This window comes from Monodon monoceros, unplaced genomic scaffold, assembly GCF_005190385.1.
Source record: "Monodon monoceros isolate NGI ecotype Baffin Bay Population unplaced genomic scaffold, NGI_Narwhal_1 Super_Scaffold_14, whole genome shotgun sequence".
Taxonomy (NCBI): Eukaryota; Metazoa; Chordata; class Mammalia; order Artiodactyla; family Monodontidae; genus Monodon; species Monodon monoceros.
The window spans coordinates 64990478-65011249 of NW_021703770.1; the positions used below are offsets into that span (position 1 = coordinate 64990478).

General features: G+C 41.1%; 1 protein-coding gene across 17 annotated transcripts in view; it reads left to right on the top strand.

Annotated features, from left to right (window-relative positions):
• The window catches only part of PDE7A (phosphodiesterase 7A), a 380288-nt gene that overhangs the window by 228834 nt on the left and 130682 nt on the right, over positions 1-20772 (top strand). The window contains exon 1 of one of the 17 annotated variants that reach the window (XM_029222497.1): positions 14958-15588. The exons of 13 other annotated variants lie outside the window; for them this stretch is intronic. In XM_029222497.1, coding sequence (XP_029078330.1) covers positions 15451-15588 — 138 coding nt within the window. In that variant the 5' untranslated portion in view covers positions 14958-15450. Of the gene's footprint in view, positions 1-14957; positions 15589-18943; positions 20137-20772 lie in introns of those variants that run through there. 3 more of the 17 variants (XR_003793493.1, XR_003793495.1, XR_003793494.1) reach the window with 3 other exon arrangements.

A 20772-nucleotide genomic window follows, 5' to 3' on the forward strand; every position in this document is an offset into this window, starting at 1 on the left:
GTAACCAACTGCTTTAAGATCTTCAATATCTCATTATTTTTAAGAAGATATTGGACCCTAAGACAAGACACTGGAATTAAAAGTGTAGGAAATGTAAATAACACCAGTGGTTTCTTTAAATCTGTTACTATTTCATACAAAAATGACAGTTAACAAGTTCAGAGATACTTATTAGTTGGATAAAATGTTTAAGTAATCAATTTTCAGGTCCACTTTAAAAGAGTTTGCTGTTTTGGAGACTTCCCTGGTGGCACAGTGGTTAAGAATCCGCCTGCCAATGCAGGGGACACAGGTTTGAGCCCTGGTCTGGGATGATCCCACATGCTGCAGAGCAACTAAGCCCATGCACCACAACTACTGAGCTTGCACTCTAGAGCCACAGCTACTGAGCCCGCGTGCCACAACTATTGAAGCCTGCACACCTAGAGCCTATGCTCCACAACAAGAGAAGCCACCGCAGTGAGAAGCCCGCGCACCGCAACGAACAGTAGCCCCCGCTCACTGCAACTAGAGAAAAGCCCATGGACAGCCATGGAGACCCAATGCAGCCAAAAATTTTAAAAAAGTATTTTTTTAATTAAAAAAAAGAGTTTGCTGTTTTGAATAATGTTCACTCTGTTCAACATTTTACATTATTATTGTGCAGGGTGTGAAGGAAGAGGGCCCTATCCTTTATAACTATTCTTCTCCAGAGATAGCAGGAGAGAAGGGTATTTTAAAAAACAGAAAGTAAATCTCAGGCAGGCGTACACTTAAATATTTATAACTAGAGACCAAAATTCGTGCTTCACATTTGCCAGTTCTCCCACGTCCCTTAATTGAGCAGATGGGTTTTATACTGTGCCCTAAAAAAACAAACAAAAAAAACCCAGCTAACTTGATTAGTTTTTTTTTAACCTCAAGTGTGGAAATGTACTTAGAAGAATTGACCCTCTGTCAAACATCTCCTGCTCCAATTCAGATACACAGAAGTTGAGTAACACGATTGTATTAGTTTCCTTAGGCTGCCGTAACAAATTACCATAAACTGGGTGACTTAGAAAAACAGAAACACATTCTCTCATAGTTCTGGAGGCTTGAAGTCCAAAATCAAGATGTTGGCAACGCCATGCTCCCTCTGAAGGCTCTAGAAGAGAATTTGTTTCATTCCTTTCTCTTAGCTTCTCTTGGTCGCTGGCAGTCCTTGATGTTCCTTGGCTTGTAGACTTAACACTCCAATCTCAGTCTCTGTCTTCACATGGCTTTCTTCCCTGTGTTTATGTGGGCCTCCAAATCCCCCTCTTCTTATAAGGACACCAGTTGTCGGGTGTCAGGCCCACCCTAATCCCATATGACCTTATCTTAACTTGATTACATCTGCAAAGACCCTATTTCCAAATAAGGTCATAAGTACCAGAAGTTAGGACTTAAACATATCTTTTGGGGAACACAGTTGAACTCACTATAATTATTTTAATTATTTTAAAATAAATTTATTTATGTATTTATATTTGGCTGCACTGGGTCTTTGTTGCTGTGCACGGGCTTTCTCTAGTTGCGGCGAGCGGGGGCTACTCTTCCTTGCAGAGCACAGGCTTCTGATTGCAGTGGCTTCTCTTGTTGCAGAGCACGGGCTCTAGGCATGTGGGCTTTAGAAGTTGTGGCACGTGGGCTCGGTAGTTGTGGCGCACGGGCTTAGTTGCTTAGCAGCATGTGGGATCTTCCCGGACCAGGGCTCGAACCTGTGTCCCCTGCATCGGCAGGCAGATTCTTAACCACTGGGTCACCAGGGAAGCCCTATTTTAATTTTTTAATGAGAAAAATAATACATAGTTTTTAGAGTTCAATAGTTCTACTATATTATAATAAACCTAGGAGCGTCTTGTTCCATCTCAGTATTCTACCAGTTCCTGCTCTGCTGAGGCAAGAATGTTCACTGTTTTAAATTGCTCCTAACAATATTTAGCTCCATATTATTAACTCACATCCCAATTTTAGATATTATCTATTAATAGATATTATTGGGGTTTTTTTTTTGGAGGGAGGATTCTCTCTATTGTTTCTGTTTCTTCTTGTTTGTTTTTCTGTTTTTTCTATTGTCTCTCATTTTATGATATTTATTCAAATTCTGGTAATGCTTGATTGTTCTTTCACATTTAAGAATGAGACACTGATAATGCTATTTGTAACTCCATGTATATGGGTAGGACTTACCTTAGATTTATGTGTGGACCCACTTATTTGGTTGGAAGACTCCAAACTGATAGAACCTGTAAAACTTTTACCTTCGATAGGTTCACTTTCTAAAAGAGAAATCTTCCAACCCCTTGCCTCAAGTATATTAACTTGGCTGTCAACAAGTAGACAGATTCTCATTTATTCCACTGCTTTCCATATGGTACTCTAACCCCACTCTCAGTTCTGCCTGGTGAACCCATGTCCAGAGCCTGTTTGGTTCAATCTATCCAATCTTCTGCTGAGGTGAAGGAGAGCACGAGGTTGTGGAGGAGATCTGGGGTTCTAACCACTTGTTTTAAAGAACTTCAATTGATCTGTCTCTTTTTCAGCCCACTTACATCCTTGCCTTCCAAAACAGCTAGGGCCTCTAATTTCTGCAATTATTCTGGGTTTTTGCAGCAGGAATTGGCTGGATATAGACCTCCCCATTTGTAAGCTTAGGTTTTAGCTTTCTGTTCTGCCGAGACGTGTACAACTTGTCCATTCCCTTTCAATTTCTAGAAGACAAACTTGTCAGTTTTCATTTCCCCTTCTTTTCTCTTTGTCTTTCTGGGTTTATGCCTTATTTTCTTCCTTCAGTGTCATTTAGTTAGGGTTTGGGGAGGGAACAATGATGGATGCATGTATGTAATCTGCTGTGTTTAGCCAGATGTCCTCTGACTGATTATTCATTAGTGCACCACCAAGAAAGGTGCTTGTCAGTTAGTGTTGAGCTACTAAATAGTCTAGAGCAACCAACCCGCAGGTGAAAATTTCCTTCAATTGTCTTTTATTTCATTAAACATTCATCATTGCATTTTAAACGTTTTATTTTTATTCATAGTTTATATTTTTAACAAATTAATTTTTGTTACAAAATGACATGTTTATCTTAGAAAACTTGGTAACTAGACTTGATCAAGAAAACATTTTAAAAGAAAAGGAAAAACCATAATCCGACCACTTCTAACATTTGGGGGATGTACGTTGGGAACTATTTGGAGGGAATATACAGATCTTACTTTATAAGCATTATTAAGTAGAGAAATTGAATTAATAATTTTAAATCCTCCATAAAGAAGAACCCAGGTCCAGATAGTTTCACTGGTGAATCCTATCAGATATTTATGTAAAAAAATGATACCACTTGTATGCAAAATCTTTTAGAAAATAGAAGAGTAAGGTTTATTTCCCAGCTCATTTTATGAGACCAACATCACCTTAAACCCAAAGCCAAACAAAGTTAAAAAAAAAAAAAAGAAAGAAAACTATAAGCCAGAGAGAGCAGAGCATCTATTATTTTTAACATTTTAACCTACCTGGGGCTGCCTGAAGGACTGGTCTCTGCTTTGTCTAACTTGGATTTCAAGCAGGAAGAAGCAGTAAATGCTGCTCAGGAAAATTAAAGGGAGGCTGGCCCACCCACAGATACTTGGAGTAAGAGATTATGGGTAGAGGCCCCAAAAAGAGACACTTTGGGATATTAAGACAATTAAAAGCAGCTGTATACACAGGGAAATCAAAAACGTCAAACACAGCCCCAAGCAAGATGCACGTGCAGTAAAGACCTTATGATTTCTCCTTGGACTGATCCCAAAGCTTAGAACCGAGGGTCAGGTAATTAGTGACACGTTTCCCTGGCACAGGACCAGTCTACAAAGTCTGAGATAGGTGGCTATTTTTTAAATGTCCAGTGATCAACAATTAAATATCACAAGACATAAAAAGAAAGAGGAAAACATGACCCACTCAAAGGAAGAAAATGAAGTGGCAGAAACCAGCCCTGAAAAAAACACAGGCATCATACTTAACAAACAAAGACTTTAAAACAACTGTTTTTAAATACATGCAAGTTGCTAAGGGACAACACAGACAAACAACTAAAGGAAATCAGGAAAATGATATATGAACAAAATGAAAAGATCCATGAAGAGGTAGAAATTATAAAATGAAACCAATAGAAATTCTGAAATTGAAAAATGCAGTAACTGAATTGAAAAAAAAAACCAGAAGTGTTCAATAGCAGACTTGAGCAGGCAGAAGAAAGAGTCAGCGAACTTCAAGATAGGGTATTTGAAGTCATCAAGTCTCAGAAGCAGAAAGAAAAAAGGTGGAAGAAAAGTGAACAGAGTCTAAGGGAATTATGGAACTAAGGGAATCAAGTGGACCAATACCTGTATTACAGGAGTCCTTGAAGTAGAAGAGAGAGAAAGAGGCAGAGAGGTTACTTGAAAAAATAATGGCAGAAAACTTATCAAGCTTGTGGAAACATGAATCTACAAATCCAAGATCAATGGACTCCACTAGGATAAAGGAGACCCACACTGAGACACATTATAGTCAAACCGTTGAAGGACAAAGACAAAGAGAAAATTTTGAAAGCAACAAGAGAAAAGTGATTCCTGATATATTAATACAAGAGATCTTCATTAAGATTATCCACCAATTTCTCAAAAGAAGGCTTGAAGTCCAGAAGGCAGTAAGATGATGTTTAAGGTGCTGAAAGAAAGAAAAAAAAAAACTGCCAACCAAAAATTCTACATTTGGCAAAATCGTCCTTCAAAATTTAGAGAGGAATTAAAACATTCCAAGATAAGTGAAAGCCGAGGGAGTTCATTCCACTAGACTTGTCCTATAAGAAACGCTAAAAGCAGTCCTTCAAATTGAAGTGAAAGGACACTAGACAATAACTTGAAGCCATATGAAGATATAAAGATCTCCAGTAAAGGTAAATACATGGACAAATATAAAAAAGAGTATTATTGTAATTTTGGTTTGTAACTACACTTCCCATTTTGGACAGGATTTTGAAGACAAATACCTAAAAAAATAAGTATTAATTTATGTTAACTGGTACACAATACATAAAGCTAAAACTTGTGACATCAATAACATAAAGTGGGAGGAGGGCTGTAAAAGAGTGGAGTTTTTATAGGGATGGCAGTTAAGTTGGTATCAATTCAAAATTAATTGTTACAATTTTAGGATGATATATGTAATCCCCCTTGTAACCACAAAGAAAATATCTAATGAGAATGGAATCCAAACATGCCACTATGTAAAAATCAATTAAACACAAAGGAAGGCAGTTTTAGAGGAAATGGGGGTCCAAAGAACCATAAGACATAGGGAAAACAAATAACAAAATGACAAAGTAAGTTCTTTCCTATCAATAATTACTATAAATGTAAGTGGATTGAAATTCCCAAACAAAAGGTATAGATTTGCAGAATAGACTTTAAAAAACATGATCCAACTATATGATAGCTACAAGACACTCACTTTAGCTCTAAGAGAACGCACAGGTTGAAAGTGAAAGGATAGGAGAAGATATTCTATGCAAATAATAAACAAAAGAGAGCTGGGTGGCTATATCAATATCAGACAAAATCGTTTTTTTATTGAAGTATAGTTGATTTACAGCATTTCAGGTGTACAGCAAAGTGATTCTTTTTCAGATTCTTTTCCATTGTACCTTATTACGAGATATTGATTATAGTTCCTTGTGCTGTACAGTAGGTCCTTGTTGTTTATCTATTGGGTTGGCCAAAAATTTTGTTCGGGTTTTTCATGTTACAGAAAAACCCGAAAGAACTTTTTGGTCAACACAATGTTTTATATTTAATAGTGTGTATCTGTTAATCCCAAATTCCTAATTTATCCCTGCCCCCTCCTTTCCCCTTTGGTAACCACAAGTTTGTTTTCTGTGTCTGTGAGTCTATTTCTATTTTTTAAATAAGTTACTTTGTATCATTTTTTAGATTCCGCATATAAATATCATTTAATATTTGTCTTTGTCTGATTTACTTCACTCAGTGTGATAATCTCTGGGTCCATCCATGTTGCTGCAAATGGCATTATTTCATTCTTTTTTTATGGCTGAGCAGTATTCCATTGTTTATGTATACCACATCTTCCTTATCCATTCATCTGTCAATGCACATTTAGGTTGCTGCCACATCTTGGGCTATTGTAAATAGTGATGCTATAAACATTGGGGTGCATGTATCTTTTTGAACTAGAGTTTTCATCTTTTCTAGATATATGCCCAGATATATAATCCCAGGAGTGGGATTGCTGGATCATACAGTAGTTCTATTTTTTGGTTTTTTTTTTTTAAGAAAACTAATACTGTTCTCCATAGTGGCTGCAGCAAGTTACATTCCCACCAACAGCATAGGACGATTCCCTTTTCTCCACACCCTCTCCAGCATTTCTTATTTGTAGACTTTTTGGTGATGGTAGACAAAATAGTCTTTAGGACAAAAACTGTTATGAGACAAAGAACATGATATCACTATTAAAGAGACAATTCACCAAGAGGATATAACAATTAGAAACATATATCCATCAGACATCAGAGATCCAAGTTAGATGAAGTAAACATTAACAGAACTGAAGGGGGAAATAGTTCCACAGTAATACAAGGAGACTTCAATACCCCATTTTCTTTTCTTTTTTAAAAAATTTTTAATTGAAGTGTACTTGATTTACAATATTGTGTTAGTTTCTGATGTTCAGCAAAGTGATTCAGATATATACATATCTTTTTAAATATTCTTTTCTATTATGGTTTATTATAGGGTATTGAATATATGTCCCTGTACTGTACAGTAGGACCTTTTTGTTTATCTGTTTTATATATAGTAGTTTGTGTCTGCTAATCCCAAACTCCTAATTTATCCCTCCCCTACCCCCTTTCCCCCTAGCCATGAGTTTGTTTTCTATGTCTGTGAGTCTGTCTGTGTTTCATAGATAAGTTCATTTGTATCATATTTAAGATTCTACATATAAGTGATATCATATGGTATTTGCCTTTCTCTTTCTGGTTTAATTTAGTATGATAATCTCTGGGTCCGTCCATGTTGCTGCAAATGGCATTACTTCATTATTTTTTATGGCTGAGTAGTATTCCATTGTGTATATATATATATATATATATATATATATATATATATATATATATACCACATCTTTATCCATTCATCTGTCAAAGGACATTTAGGTTGCTTCCGTGTCTTGGCTCTTGTAAATAACACTGCATGAACATTGGAATACCCCATTTTCAATAATGGATAGACAACTAGATAGAAGATTAATATGGAAATAGATGGCTTTAACAACAATATAGATGAATTGGACCTAACAGACATACATAACACACAGAACACTCCACCAAACAGCAGTAGAACATACATTTTTCTCAAGTGCACATGAATCAAGGATAGATCAAATGCTAGACTACAAAACAAATCTTAATAAATGTAAAAGGATTGATATTATACAAAAGAATCTTCTCCAGCCCTTGTGAAATGAAGTTAGAAATCAACAGCAAAAAAACTGGAAAATTCAGAAATACGTGGAAATTGACACATCCTTAAATGTCAATGGTCAAAAAATAAATCACAAAGGATATTAGAATCTTGAGACCATTCAATGGGGAAAGGGCAGTCTTTTTTAACAAATGGTGCTGGGTAAACTAGATATCCACATACAAAAGAATATGATTGGACTCTTACCATACACCATATACAAAAATTAACTCCAAATGGATTAAAGACCTAAACATAAATTGTAAAACTCTTGGAAGAAAACATAGAGGAAAGCTTCATGACTTTGGATTTGGCAATGGTTTTTGGCTATGACACCAAAAGCACAAGCATTAAAAGAAAAAATAGATAAATTAGACTCTATCAAAATTCAAAACTTTTGAGCATCAAAGTACACTATCAGGAGAATAAAAAGATCACCCAAAGAATGGAAGAAAATAATTGCAAATTACATATCGTTAAGGAATTAATATCCGGAACATATAGAGAACTACTAAAACAACTACAAATAACTCAATTCAAAAATGAAGAAAGGATTTGAATAGACTTTTCTCCAAAGAAGATATGAAAATGATCAAATAGCACATGAAAAAATGCTCAACATCACTAATCATTAGGGAAATGCCAACCAAAACTATGAGATACCACTTCACATCCACTAGGATGGCTATTATCAAAAAACAAATTACAAGTGTCAGAAAGGATGTGGAGAAATTGGAACAATTGTGTATCCCTGGTGGGGATGTAAAATGGTACAGCTGATGTGGAAAACAGTATGGAAGTTCCCCCCAAATTTTAAATATAGAATTACCATATTATCCAGCAACTCCACTTCTGGATATATGTTTTTAAATTGAAAGCAGGGGGCTTCCCTGGTGGCTCAGTGGTTAAGAATTCGCCTGCCAATGCAGAGAACACGGGTTCAAGCCCTGGTTGGGGAAGATCCCACATGCCACGGAGCAACTAAGCCCATGTGCCACAACTACTGAGCATGTGCTCTAGAGTCCGGGAGCCACAACTACTGAAGCCCGTATGCCTAGAGCCCGTTCTCCGCCACAAGAGAAACCACCACAATGAGAAGCCCGGGCACCGCAACAAAGAGTAGCCCCCGCTGGCGGCAACTAGAGAAAGCCGGCTTGCAGCAACGAAGACCCAACGCATCCAAAAATAAATAAATAAAATTTAAAAATAAAGTAAAATAAAATAGAAAGCAGGGACTCAAACAGATATTTATACGCCCATGTTCATAGTAGTAATATTCACAGTAGCCAAAAGGTGGAAACAAACCAAATGTCCATTGACAGGTGGATAAATTACGTATAGATATATGAATATTATATATGAATATATATGAATATTATTCAGTCTGAAAAAAGAATGTAATTCTGTTATATGCTACAACATGGATGAACCTTGAAGACACTAAGAGAAATAAGGTGGATACAATCAGGTAAATACTGTATGACTCCACTTATATAAGGTACCTAAAGTAGTGAAATTCATAGAGATGGAAAGGACAATACCGGTTGCCAGGGGCTGGGCAGGGGGAAATGGTGAATTGCTGTTTGATGAGACCACTTCCGTGTTGGGATGATGAAAAGTTCCGGGGGTGGTTATGCGGCAATGTGAATGTAGTTAATGCTACTGACTTCTACACTTAAAAGTGATTACAACGGTAAAAATCATGTTATTTATATTTACGACAATAAAAAAATGAAAGGCTGGGTGGAGCTCAGAGCAAGCGAAGAGTATGTAAGGAATCCATGCTGCCATATAAGCTTCTCTGTCACTTGGGCCATATGACCCAGCAGATATGCTGCTGTGATAGGTTAGGGATACCATATAAAGCCTTTGGTGATCCTCTACAATTGAATCAGTGCAGCCTTTTAGGACACTGGAACAAAGCTATGTCACCTTCTCTACATAACTGTTCCCCTTTTGAGAAATTATTCTTGCTTCCGCTGGGCCCTAGTAGAAACTAAATGCTTGATCACGAACTATCAAATTACCTTGTGACCTGAGCAACCCAAAGTGTACTAAATGTATTCTGATACACCAAACCATAAAGTTGGTCGTGCCTAGCAGCACTCCGTCAAGCGGAAGTGGTATACGTGAGATCAGGCTCAAGCAGGTCTTTTGAGGTGCAGGTCAATTTTATAATCTAGTGGCCCAGATGCCCATCATTCCTATTACTACTACAATGTCTCCTCCCTCTCAACTTTCATCTAAGGTATCATGGGGAGCCCCCTATCTCCTGTTGAGTGATAGAAGAAAAAGGTTTTATTTGGGACTGTCTTACAGATAGTTCTGTATTCTGCGGTGCAGAAAGTGGATAGTTCCAGCACTATGACCACTCTTTGGGTGTAGTCCTGAAGGTAGTGAAGAGAAATAGTCCCAGTGGGAGAACTTGGAGCAGTACGCCTGCTTGTTCATTTTTTCTGAAGAGAGATAGCTAGATATGCAGATCATACTGATGGACAGTGTCTGACCATTTGGCTGTATGGTCTGGAACTTGGAAGGAACATAATTAGACAACTGGTGATAAGGAGGTCTGGGAAAGGTGTATATGTGGATAGACTGAATGAGCAGGGTGTGAATATATTTGTGTCTCATGTGATCCCTAAGAGGAATCTCATTAGAGTATGATCATAATAATCAGGTGGATGAGATGATACATTCTGTGTATGTCAGTCAGCCTTTTCCTCCATCAACCCCTGGCCTTGCCCAACAGACTCATGAACAACGTGGCCATGGTGGCAGGATGAGGGTTAGATGTGGCTTTAGCAGGATTGATTTCCACTCAACAAGGCCAATCTGGCTACAGCTATTGCTTAAGTGCTCAAGTTGCCTACAGCAGAGTGTAAGACTAAGCTTCCGTTTCCTGGAGGCATCACTTAGCCATCAGGTACATTGCATTAAGCCTCTTCCATTATGAAGAAGCAGCCCTTTTTTTCTCCCTGAATACATACTTATTCTGGAAATGAGTTTCCTTCCCCGGTTGCAATGCTTCTATCAAAACCACCATGCATGGACTTACACCATCACACTATTCCACCCAGTGTTACTTCTAACCAAGAAACTCATTTTACAGCAAATAAAGCAATGGGTTCCTGCTCATAGAATTTACTGGTCTTATTATGTTGCCCATTACCCTGAAGTAGCTGGCTTAATAGGATGATCAAATGGCCTTTCTCTTCATTGTGATAAAATTACAGTTTTAACCATTTAAAAATGTACAATTCAGTGGCATTAAGGATGTCCACAATGCTGTGCAACCATCACCTCTATCTAGCTCCAGAACCTTTTCAGTACTCCAGAAGGAAACCCCATGCCCATTAAGCAGCCTCCCCATTCCTCCCTCTCCCCAGCCCCTGGCGAGCACTAATTAGCTTTCTGTCTCTATGGTTTTGCCTGTTCTGGATATTTCATATAAATGGAGTCATACAACATTTAGCATTTTGTATCTGGCTTCTTTCACTTAGCATGTTTTAAGGTTCATTGGAATGGCCTTTTGAAGACTCGATAATCGGTCGTACCAACTGGGTGGCAATACCTCATGTAGCGAGGATAATATTCTCCGGGTTTTGGCATATGTTCTAAATCTAAATGTATATCCATGATCCAGGAATCAAGGAGTGGGACTGGCAGTAGATCCTCTGACTTTTACCCCTAGTGCAAAATTTTGCTTCCCATTCCTGCAACTTTGGGCTCTCCTGGTCCAGAGCCCAAAGAGGTCTTCGTTCTCAAAGAAGAATGTCTCCACCAGGGTACACAGCAAGAGTTCAATTAAACTGGAAGTTGAGACTGCCACTTGGCCATTTGGGGAGCCTTGTGCTAGTTAACCAACATGCAAAGAAAGGGGTTAGTCTACTGCCTGGGATGATTGACCCTGGCTACTAAGCAGATTTTGAGCTGTTGCTACACAATGGGAAAAGGGAGGAATATGGCTGGAATGCAGGAGAGTCCTTGGGGGTGCCTCTTAGTACTTAGTACTCCAATGCTCCGTGTTATGACAGTGGAGAACTACAACCAAGAATACTTTTACTGATAGCAGTAGAACCTCTGCTGGCCCAGATCCTTTAGGAATGAAGGTTTGGGTCACTCCACAAGGCAAGTGGAGTGACCCACATCATTTTCAGCTGAGATGCTTGCTGAAGGCAAACGGGATATGAGACAGGTAATGGGAGCAAGAAAATAGTTATAAATAGTAATTATGATCATGTTTTCAGTTGCAGATACAAGGACTATAACAGTTCTGAGCATTTTTCCTAATTTTGATATGAATTTATCTGTGTATTTATTTATTTTATCTTTATTACATCTGTGTATTTATTAACCAATTATTTCCTTTTACTCCTCTCTCATTCCCCTATGATGTGTTAATAGTAGGTAAACTTATATCTTAGTATATAAGTTACAGAATAGCCAAGGTATATACTGCGACTCGTCAAGAAGAGGAATTAACATCACTCAAAGACTCCATCCTCTTGGTGAAGGAGGGAGCTGTTTTGGGTTATATGAAAGAGAGTTGCATCATATGGACAGAGGCATGATTTTGCTATCGTCTTTATTTGAAAATTAAATACGATTAAAAGAGTGTGTATGGATGGCAAGTTGGCAAGTGTTGGACTGGGGTGGTTATGTTCTGACAGCTTAGCTAAGTTGGAACTACATTTCCCAGAATTCTCTTCCTTTTATAGTTTTGGTTATGGTTGGCCACAATAGAAATTTACAAAAGAATTAAAAAGTGGAAGTGAAGCACCAGCCATTACACTTGAAAGGTCCCTGCAGGGTCCCAGGCACCACTGTGATTTTGCACATGATCCACTAGCTCTCCTCACTGGCAAGGGGGCAGCTCCTCCAGCTTCTCTGACCTCTGGAGGAGGAACATGTGTGGCAAATCAATCTTGCTCTCCCTCTCTCTTGCTCTCTCTCCCTAGCTCTCTCTCCCTGGCTCTGTATATACTTTATAGGTTCTGCTTTTCTGAAGAACCCTAATACACTCTCCAATACAGTAAAGAACACTGAAAACAGCTGAAGTTCTGGTCTTGAGCAACCACACGGTGTGGTGGAAATGCATGGCTCTGAAATCATACAGAACAGGGTTCAGTGGCACAAATGATTTATGGCTTCGAAACCTGATTCCCCATCTGTAGAGCTGGGATCAAGTTTTTACTTTTGCGGCTGTTGCACAGGGCTAAGTTAAACACTATATAGAATACCTATCACAGTTCACAGTGGGTGCATAGTAAATGTTAGCTCCCCTCTCTGCTGAGGGAGATCTGAGTCTTGTTAAATGATTTCATCAAGTCTCTTAGATGTTATTATATATGACAGAGTTACTTGGCATATACTGTCTGATATCACACCGATACTGCTTTCTGGGTGTTTAGATGAACACAGAATTCAGACATTATTTGAGGTAAGTTCTGCCATTTATCTGTGGAAGATCTAAGGCAAGTCATGTTTCCCTGAGCCTCCTTTCAATTTAGAAACTATTACCTCATGGGGTTTTTGTCAGATGTAAATACGAGGGAGAACTCAGCTTAATCACAAGTGTACAGAGGATGCTCAAATCTGCTAGACGTCGTGGGAGTAATTAGGGTTTCAGAGATGACTTGGGTCAGCTGTTGGGAGACAGGCTGGGACCTGAGACCCTCTGCTGCAGTATTTACACCTGGACCAACAGCTCCTCAAGCAAGAGAATACAAAGAAACAATAAGGGACTAAAAATAAATGCATGCATACACAGCTGGGGCAAATTATGAACAACAAGATACAAAAAGACCAAAAACCCACCTGACACTTCTGAGGTGTCCGGAGCAACAGCAGGGTACTGTGCAGGATCCCTGCACACAACACCGTCAAAGGGGTGGGTAGACTACCTAAGCCACCCACCCAGCACGACCCCAGGATCCTCCCCTCCCTCACTCCATCTTAGGGACCAGCTCAGGACCTCACCCCCTCCCCCCGCCCGCCCAGTTAGCAAAGGAACCTGTTATTTGTTTTCACTCCCTCCTGCAGTAGCAAGAGGCCCAATAAAGCCTTGCTTGAGCTTCCCGTCTGGCCTCTTAGTAATGAGTACAAGAACCCCGGTTGGTAACAGTTGCGCTGAAGGGAAGCTTACCATCTAGTGAAGACAAAAATCCATGAAACCACATTGGAAGTGATATCCTTTTAATAGTAGAAAGCAGACAAGTAGAAAAATGCCCACGAGAAGGTAGAAAGTTTTAAGTGATATAAAAGAAACAGATGTCATGGAAAGACGATAAAAGGTCTTGTAGACGTCTGTTGATTTATGGGATCAACAGCACATGTTACCTGATCTCATCGGTACTGGCTATGCAGTACTTTCAGAGACCTGCCACCTTGCCAGTGGCTGGTCATAGCATAGAAGTGGAAGGTTGGGTGACCTGAAAGCAGAGCCAAATCAGTTTTGCCAGCAGGGGAAAGCTTGTTCAGGCTGATGTCCCAGAGGCTGGAATGTACTTGAAACAAAGGGTTGCAGCTGAAAAGCTTTGATGGTTTGGGAGGAAATGTTAACAAAATGAACCTGCAGTTTACAAACCATGTCAAGAGTTATTTTCTCCTGCCTTCTACAAATCAAAGCCAAGAAACGAAAACACTTTTGGTAAAAGGGCATGCAGTCTCCTTTCCCGCTCTGGCTTCTCATTTTCATCCTCCCCTTCTCATATTTTCCAGTGCATACTCTCACTTCTTCTTTCTCAGTCTCGGTGTTCCCTCCCCACCCCTCGCCCCCTCCCCACGCCCGCGCTCTCGTCTCTGCTCTTGGCCCCTCCGCCTGGGACGGCCCCGGGGCCGCACCTGCCAGGGGAGCGCCCAGTCCGACCCCGCCGGGGGACTGGCAGTGACGTAGCGGGGAGGACGGTGCCCGCGCGGCCCGCTGACGTCACTGCCGCAGCGGTCCCGAGCGAAGCCCAAGAATGGGAATTCGAGGAGGGAAACACGGCGGTGACCCCGCGGTCGCGGCTGAGCTTAGCGAGTGGGCCTCGTGCTTTGGGTTTTTGGAGCCGAAAAGCCGGAACCGCGCCTCTAGTGTAGGCTGAGCCCACCCCACACCCTCAGCGCGCCCGAACGCCAGAGTTTAGCGATAAGGGGAATGTCCCCAAACGGTGGGGCCTCGTGCGCACGCGCCTTGGCTGGGGGGCCTGCAGGACGAGGATTGGTGGGGGAGGAGGGCAGCGTGAAGCGGGAGAGGACGGTGACTGAGCTCCAAGGTGCGGCACAGGAGGAGGGCGGCTCAACCCCTCCGCTGCTAGCCGGTCTCCCTGGACGCTGCGGCGGCGCGGGGCCTGCGGCGCAGCGTCGTGACGTCACGGTGGCGGCGGCGGTGGTTGGCCCAGGGTCCGCGGCTGCAAAGTGTGAATTACGCCGGGCTCGCGCTGGTGGCGGAGTGAAGTCAGGCTCCGGGGGAGGGGAGGGGAGGGGCAGGACCGCGGCGGCGGCGGCCGGAGCTGGTGGCTGCACCCGAGCCCCGCGCGCCCTGGGTCTCGCCCCTGGGTCTCGCCGCTGGCTCCAGCAGTCTTTTCTTGCACCGCTTTGCTCTGTCCTTGCGCCGCTCCTGCGCCACTGGCCCCGGACCCTCTCCTCTCGGCCGAAGAGCCTGGCGGCGCCGGGGTTCCCCCGCCGACTTGGCTCGTGCTGCCCCCGCTTGCACCCCGGAGCCGGGAGCGCGCTGCTCTTCGTAACCGTCGCTGCGGCCGCCGCAGCGCCTTGCCGCCGGCAACCCGGGTGGAGTGTTGGGGTGGGGGAGGCGTGAGCGCGGCTTCCCCGCCAGGGGTCGACGCCCGCCCGCCCTGCCCCCGCCTCGGCCCGGCGCCCCCGAGCCGCGGCCCCTTCCCAGCGCAGGGGCCGGCGGCCGCGGCAGGGCGGGCGCCGCGCGGGGGCAGGGCGGGCGTATTCAATGGAAGTATGTTACCAGCTGCCGGTGCTGCCCCTGGACAGGCCGGTCCCCCAGCACGTCCTCAGCCGCCGAGGGGCCATCAGCTTCAGCTCCAGCTCCGCGCTCTTCGGCTGCCCCAATCCCCGGCAGCTATCACAGGTAAGCGCCGCCGCCGCCGCAGCCACTGGGGGCCCACGCCTGGGGGCTTCTCTGTTGTTACCCCCCTCCCACCTGGCTTCACCTCCGCGACCCCTACTCCCCAGTCCTCGCCGTTCACCCCAGATCCACTACTGCCCATTGTTCGGGGATTCCTAGTCTGGCCCCTCGATTCGGGAGCCTTTTTCTTGACCCTCGGGGCTTCAGCCCCCCGGCCTGCTCAAGCCTGGACCCGGGTGGGCTCTGGGAGCCCTGCAGACCCTTCCCAGGCCCGCCCCCCTCCGTGCTCCGCGGCTTAAGACTCAGGAATGACTTCGTTTTCCTCCCTTTCTCGACGTCTCGGTCTGGAAGTTGGGACTTTCTTCGTCGGCGGTGGCCCTGGGCACACCTGGCCACCCTCACGCCCACACACCTGTGCTGGGTGCGCGCCTCGCCTCCCGCAGCTCCCGCGCGCCCTGCGGTGCTCGGACGGTCCTGCGGTCCTCCGAACAATAGGCCGATTCCCGGTTGCTCTTCTCCCCGACTCCTTCGATGATGTGAATGGACCCTAAGTGGTATCGGTCTCCAGAGTGCTTCGTCGAAGCTTCGGTTTTCGTAAAGTTGATAGCCAGGAACCAGTTTTGTTTTTCATTTGATAAGGAGGTTTTAAGAGAAAAACTACTGTTGGAGCACTCCCAGGAAGACTTTGTTTTGAATGGGCCAATACCGGTTGCCCCTGAGAATTTCGTGTTTTGTTTTTTCTGTGGTGATGCTGTTGGCCCAGCTTCTACTTCTGGCTGATTTTGATTGCCGGATTTAAAATAGGGAGGTTAAAAGAATTTTGTTTTGTTTACATTTGAACTGAGTGAGTGCCCTCCATTTCTGCTGCCAGAACGTCACATGTTCACGATCACTTTTTAAATCACGTATATTTATTTTTCCTGTTGATTAACATTAGCTTCTTTTATGGGGGTATATGTTTTTCTTCTATTATATTGTAAATATCTTGAGCCCGGTCTGTATTTCTTTTGGGTTTTACTGGTAATGTGAATAGCACCCGATAGGGATTTACTTACAGTAGGTGTGTACAGTAAATATTTGCCATTTGCTTCTTTGCCTAAATTGTTTGTAGAGAGAGAGCAGTAGCCTATTATTTGGGTTTCTCTGTGAATTGTTTTTATTTAAAATCAGACTTCTTTTGCAGGACAAGGTGGTATGCTAATGAGGTCAGAGTCAACTTGTAAAGATTACTATAATATTAAGTGACATCTAAAAATAATGCTACATAGTTACTTTTAAAGTTAGGTCTGTGATCTGCCTTTACAGTACTGCTTAAAGCATTTTCAGGTTCCAAATTTAATACTGAAGAGATACTAATGCATTAAAAAGGTTTTTAATGGTAGTAACTTTTTCATTTCTTATATCAGCAGCACGTGACTAATACCCATTTCCGGTTCAGTCTAAATAATCAAGGCAATCAGTACTCATTTGTAAAATTATAAAATGTGAATAAAGTTACTTGTGCTCCCCAAGGAGAAAATGAATGAGATGGGAGATTCCAAGGGAGTTAAAACAAGTAAGGCTGATGCCAGGGAGTTTACCTGATGTTTTAATTAATCCACAGAGACCAACTTTAAGCTCCATTCCTTCTTGACTCATTTCCTAGCCTTAGATTTAAATAGGTAATGGAATTTAAAAAATATGATTGGCAGATAAAGCAAATATTGTATAGCCACACCATACTTACTATTAAAGCTTAAAAGAAATTGTTTGTACCCCAAAGTGAAGTGTATAGGAACTTCTGAAAACTTGGACAGAAGTTTTCCTGAACTAACACTTTTTTCAAATTAGCGATGCACAGTATTAAAATGACGGTAAACTTACCATGATGCTGAATGGGTATATTTATCATTATCAAGACTTTGATTATCATTTAATACTAAAACATATGTCATAGTGATTTCTTTAGGGCCAGATGGGAATTTGTAATAGACTGAAAAAGAGGTAGAAAATCTTGGAATCTTATTCAGAGCTGTATAAAGTAAATATTTGGTTAAATCAAAAGCTTTCTTTACCCTTGAATCTTCAGTTTCTAAGTCTTAAGTTAAAGGAATTATAAGAAGTTTGGGTGGTTTTGTAGTTTCATTTAAAAGACTTTAAGAAATCTGTTTTTCTTTTTCTTTTTTTTTTTCCTTAAGCACTAGTAGAACAGTTATTTATATTAGAGTACTTGTATTTTAAAATATGTTCTCAATTCCATTTTCATTGTAATATGGGAGCCCAGTTCTTAGTAGGGACTTAGTAATATTGGTTGAATGAGTGAATGGCTAATGAAGTTTTAAGTTTTATCTCTGACTGAGCATCAGTTGAAAAAAGGACATCAACGAAAGGACTTTCATCCAGGTAAAGCAGTAACTCTTTTATCCAAAACTTGGCTCTCCAGACTTTAACAGATTCAGGAAGTAAGCGAAGACTCTGAGCGACCAAAGTAGATTTGGAGATCCTCTCAAAGCCAGTGTGTTTTAGGCAAAATTCTGACGAACTTGTTTTCCAAGTAGCAGCACATTTGAAGGGGGATGGGAGGCTGCTAGAGTCAGGTTCATACTGATAGCAGCAAAAGTTGACAGCTGACGCACCAAAAGCTCGGGGTCAGAAGAAACGCTCTTCAAAGCCAAAAACTTTTAAAAAGGACATAAAGTTTGGCATCTTGAGTGTTATACAACACAGTTATGTTTTTGACATTAGTCAAAATAACATTTAATGGAGTCTGTTTTTAAAAGTTGAAAGATTTGTGCTGTTTAAAAAAAAAAAAAACCTCCATGCCGAACATTTTAAGTGTTGATGTTTAAATGGACAAGCCCGAGTTATCTGGAAGATTCATTTATGTGGAGCACCAAGTCTCCCAAGGATGCCAAGTAAATGAAGCATTAACTTTTTGTTTTAAATCAGGTCATGTACTACTTTCTCAAATAGTTAATACAAATTTTTTAATTATTTGAAAAATAAGGATAATAGAAGATGGTTGATGATTGTTTTCACCATTCTGGGGATATCTGTTGTTGATAGTTGAGTATAAAAACATTTATCTTGCAAAATACGTTTCTTGTTTGGAAAAAAATATTGTGAGAGCAGAAATTATCTTGTTCACCACTGTGGCCACAGTGCTTTGCATAGGTAGGTGCTTATTAAGCATGGAAGTTGAGCTAGTGTATTGATAGCATGCCAAAACACCGCATCTGGGATTATTTCAGTCAGATTTTCTATGCACTGGAAACAAGTCTTATTTGGGTTAGAAATCTGAGGTTTAATTTTTAAAATTTAACATAAATCTATGATATGTATTATTATTGAACAAAATTTGGGGATCTAACATGTAAACATATGCTTTTAATACCATAATAATCTAAATTTGATTTCTAATTTAGCATCTGTATCTTTTTTTTTAAATAGATTTGATTTTTTAGAGCAGTTTTAGATTCACAGCACTGTGAAGTGGAACACGCAGAGATTTCCCTCACCTGGAACATGCGTAGCTTCCCCATCATCAGTATCTCCAACATGAGCAGTACATGAACCTCCCTAACACATCAGTATCACCCAGAGTCCATAGTTTACCACAGGGTTCATTCTTGGTGTCTTTTTTTTTTTAATCCAGAAACTATTCCACAAATATTTACTGAACACCTCTGTGAACAAGGCTCCTTGTGTTAGGTGCTGAGAAAATGTAAAGAATTAGTAGTTTAAAAAAAAAAATCACTTGTGAGCCTGCCAACCTAACCAAGTTTTTCTTTGAAGCATTGCCTTCCTTATTCATAAACATTTTCCACCTGTATTCACAGTCCACATCTCTGGTGTCTTTGGTAACGTTCTAAGAATATAACAAATTATCGAGGTCCTGTATGTGCCAGAACAGTTCAGAGCCCCTTGGATAAAAGTTGGTTGGTTTCTCCTTGAAAAAGCTTTTACAGGATTGTGGTGGGGAAAATGGTATGCTTATATGTGACATAATTTTTGTACTGGGGTTATCAAGCTCTAATGAGACTACAAGAAGGTATACCTACATTTCCTGGGTAAATCAGGGGAAGCCTCACGTGGTAGTTGAGCCTTAGGCTAAGACCTGAAGGTTAAGAAGATGTTTCTCGGTAAATGGGTGCATGTAGGGGAGGAGGAGAGAGGAGGCGCAGGTAGCTATGTAGATCAAAAAGCACCATCAAAAGAAGTTTTTGTGATGATGGAAATGTTCTCTGCAGTACCTAAGATAATAGTCACTAGCCATATAGCTAGGTGAGCCCTTGAAATATGACTAGTTTTGACTGAGGGATTGAATTTTAAATACAGTTTTGTTTAAATAGCTCCATATGGCTAGTGGCGACTGTATTGGCAGAGCAGGTGTGTAGTGTGCTTAATGATGGTTAGTAGTGATGTCATGTTGATCTGTCCGTAGCACGTTCTCCGGATGCGGAACATGAGAGCTACTTTCAGGTTGTTGCTGTTGGCTGCAAAACTTCATTTAATACCTTCGTGCAAATTTGATAAAGTCCTTAGAGTGGAAGCACTAGATTGGGTCGAGAGGTAGGAACACTTTCTGACTTTCTAGAATTCTCTCTTCTTTTACAGTGCAAAGATGAATGAGCATATCTCTTTCATCTCCAATCACATAGTATTAAATTGTAATACTTATATGTTAAATAACCATTTTATAAACATTTATATAAACGTTTTACTGCTTCAGTAGATGTGCTGTGGTACACCGAGTTTGTTTTCACTTGCAGTAAGCAAGGGTGTACAGCTTCTCGACTGTTTTTTGTACATTGGCATTACCTCTTTTGTGACATTTCATTTGCATATCCTGTGCTTATTTATGGAGGTTCTTATATATCTAATATCAGTTTGTAAATTGCATCATTTCAAATATTGTTAGCATAGTTGTTGCCTTTTCACAAGCCTGCATTCAGAAGCCAGTACAGGGGTTGTGTGAACAGTGGTGAACGGGGGAGTGATTCTGTTCATGACACCTTCCTCCCTGCCCACTCCCAAGACACTCCTTTGGTTGGGACCTTGGTTTCATTTTTCTATTTTCAGAAATACTTCGTATTTTGATTTAAATTCAGTACTACCGTATTTTGGCTTATACTTCAGAACAAATATGTATTTATACTATATTTCAAATAACATGCTCAAACATAATATTAATGTAAATTTATAGTG